Source organism: Elephantulus edwardii, unplaced genomic scaffold (assembly GCF_000299155.1).
Source record: "Elephantulus edwardii isolate Elephantulus edwardi_28Jun2011 unplaced genomic scaffold, EleEdw1.0 scaffold00270, whole genome shotgun sequence".
Lineage (NCBI taxonomy): Eukaryota > Metazoa > Chordata > Mammalia > Macroscelidea > Macroscelididae > Elephantulus > Elephantulus edwardii.
The window spans coordinates 476,639-479,299 of NW_006400020.1; the positions used below are offsets into that span (position 1 = coordinate 476,639).

General features: G+C 45.2%; 1 protein-coding gene across 1 annotated transcript in view; it reads right to left on the reverse strand.

Moving 5' to 3' along the window:
* The window catches only part of PYURF (PIGY upstream reading frame), a 6,913-nt gene extending 4,537 nt beyond the window's left edge, over window positions 1–2,376 (reverse strand). Inside the window, 2 exon segments of the mRNA XM_006903635.1 lie at window positions 2,176–2,313; window positions 2,315–2,376. Coding sequence (XP_006903697.1) covers window positions 2,176–2,313; window positions 2,315–2,376 — 200 coding nt within the window.
* Window positions 2,377–2,661: the final 285 nt, after the last annotated feature.

Here is a 2,661-nt window from a genome sequence, read left to right on the forward strand (position 1 = left end):
CAAAATGCCCCATGCCAGTCCATCTCATCTCACCAATGCCTAGTATGTCAATATTTATGCGTTCCATTTCTTCCTTAACAATGTCTAATTTTCCTGCATTCATGGTTCTCACATTCCATGTCCCAATCACCAACCAGTGTCTGTTTACAACTGTTCCTCTTCCTTTGTATTTCCATACTTGAAAACTCAACCTCCTTTGCCGTTTCTGTTATCTAAATGTGTTCTGTCCCCAAAATAATCAACTCAACTCATAGCTATGGAGTGGGAACCAAATCATAGCTCACTCTCCATAGGGTTTTCAGAGGCTGTACATCACATGAGAGAAGAAAGCTCATCTTTCTTCTGAAGAGCAACTGATAGACTCAAACCACCTGGCTTTGAGGTGGCAACACAACTTTTTACCCAGTAGGCTGCCACAGGCCAATGGCAGCTGATTTTGCCCAGTAAAACCGCATTTGATTTTGTTGCTACCACGGGAGTTAACTGTGGACCTAAGGACAGTAAAATTTACTACTGGAACAGAAATTAGACAAAACTGTATCTCCTACTTTAAGAACAAGGAAGCCCTGATGGTTTGATCGTAAAAAAGTTTCCTTGCCAAGCCAAAGAAAGATACACCCAGTTCTAATCCACCAGCTACCACAACAGAAAAATGTCCAATCAACTCCCTTGTGATTTACTGCCAATGAAAATGAGTTGGAGGGTCAGGTATGAGTCAGTTTCAACTTGATGATACTTAACAACTTTAAGAATAAATGCTCAATATAGTAACCTAAAATGATACCACTAAAAAAGAAAAATAGGCAAATGGAAGTTTTGAGAGATAGAAGGGCAGAACTGAGGAAACTTGGAAAGAGAAGCCTAAAGGGAACTGGTTATATAATTAGCTAAAAGATCCAATAGTGATTTCAAGGCTTACAAAAATGGAATGAATATTATGTTTATTACAGAAGAAAAAAGCAAAAAGATGAAAATAAAAGCTACCAGTATTCTACTACCCAAAGATAATCATTCTGGTATTTGCTGTTAGTGCCATCTAGTCAACAACCCATCACGAGGCTATGAACAAATTATTTGACCCTTCCCCTTTATTGTGCCACCCTCACCCTCTCTGACATGCTTGGGTCACCTTTTCAGGACATCTCTTTCAGTGTCTTCCTCTTTTGCTCTGACCCTCTCTACCTTCCCCAGCTTTCACACCTTTCCAAGAACCGACTCCTCCTGACCATATATACCCAAAGTATGTGAAATTAAGTTTCACCATCCTTGCCTCTAAGGAGTACTCTGTTTGCACTTCCTCCAAGATCGATAGATTTGTTTGCGCCTTTCAATACTCTGCCAACTCCCTGAAAGGCACTGATTCTTCTCTGCTGCTGCTGTTGTTAGGTACCATCAAATCTAACATATCACAGCGACCTTATGATTCTTCGCAGTTTATGAGATTTTTAAGACTACTCTCGTTAGTGCTTTATTGTATAGCTGCGAGCTGCTTTGGCAAAGGTTATGCTAAAGTTTAAGGAAGTTTTTACAATAATTAATCACACCAAAATTGAGAGCCAGTGGGCCGAAAACAAAACTTAAACACTTAAGAATAACAGGCATTATTAAGCTGTCCACCGTATTTCACAAACTATGAAGACTTGTATAGTCTAGCTTCTTGGCTTCAAAAGATTAGTTCCTTGGACTAGCCCTGAATTCTGGTTTCATTTTACAAACGAAGATTAGAGACTTGAAAGCTTGTTCCAAATTCAGCCCAGTGGTCATACACCTGGCTTTACATTACTCATCTAAGAAAAATACGCCAGGTCCCGCCCCTAAACATTCTGGATCATCCCGCCAGCGCTGATACTCAGAGATCGGTACTGTTAAAAAAGTACACGAGTGATTCTAACGCTCAGACAGCGAATCCCCTGAAAGTGCGTCAATCACTCCGGCGGCCCAGGCGGTTATTTGGGGTTCTGGGGCTCGGTTCCTCTCAAGCCTCCGTTCGTCCTTCAGGCGGCAAGGTGAACTGCATGGGAGCTGAGACCGGCCCTTTGAGCCAGCAAATGGCAGCAGAGAGCACCCGAGATGACCTCAAAGGCTCCCAGAAAGCTGTGAAGAAGCCCTACGGTCTACCTGTTCTCTCCTCCCAACAGGAGCCTGCGAAGGGAAACAAGGCTCGACAAGACTCACCTGAGCGGCTTCTTGGAGAGTGGGCACACCAGGAACTCCAGCAACGCCGGGTCCAAGGAGCCAAGCGGCTCCTCCGCCCTCCCACTTGGGTCCCCTGACTGTCGCGGCCACGATGCGTGCAGATACCTGCGGACGACAGGAGGCAGGGGCGCGCGTGGCCCGCAGCAGGGAGGCGAGCCGGCCGCAGGCTCCCAGCTGCATTGTCCGACAAGCAGATGCCTCCTCACCCCTCCGGCCCTCCAGAAACTCTGAACGACTTCCGGTTCCGCGAAGTCCCGCCCTCTGGTGCTAGCGGAAACACATCCCGTGGCAGGCCAAAGCTAACATTTTGGTTCTGACGGCGCTTTCGATGACCCGACTGATTTTCCTATGGTACAGCTGTGCAGTAGTATTTAGGCAGAATGTTAAATGATCCAGGAGGTATCAAAAGAAGATGGAAGGAATATACTGAGTCATTGTATCGAAAGGAATTGGCAAATACAGAAG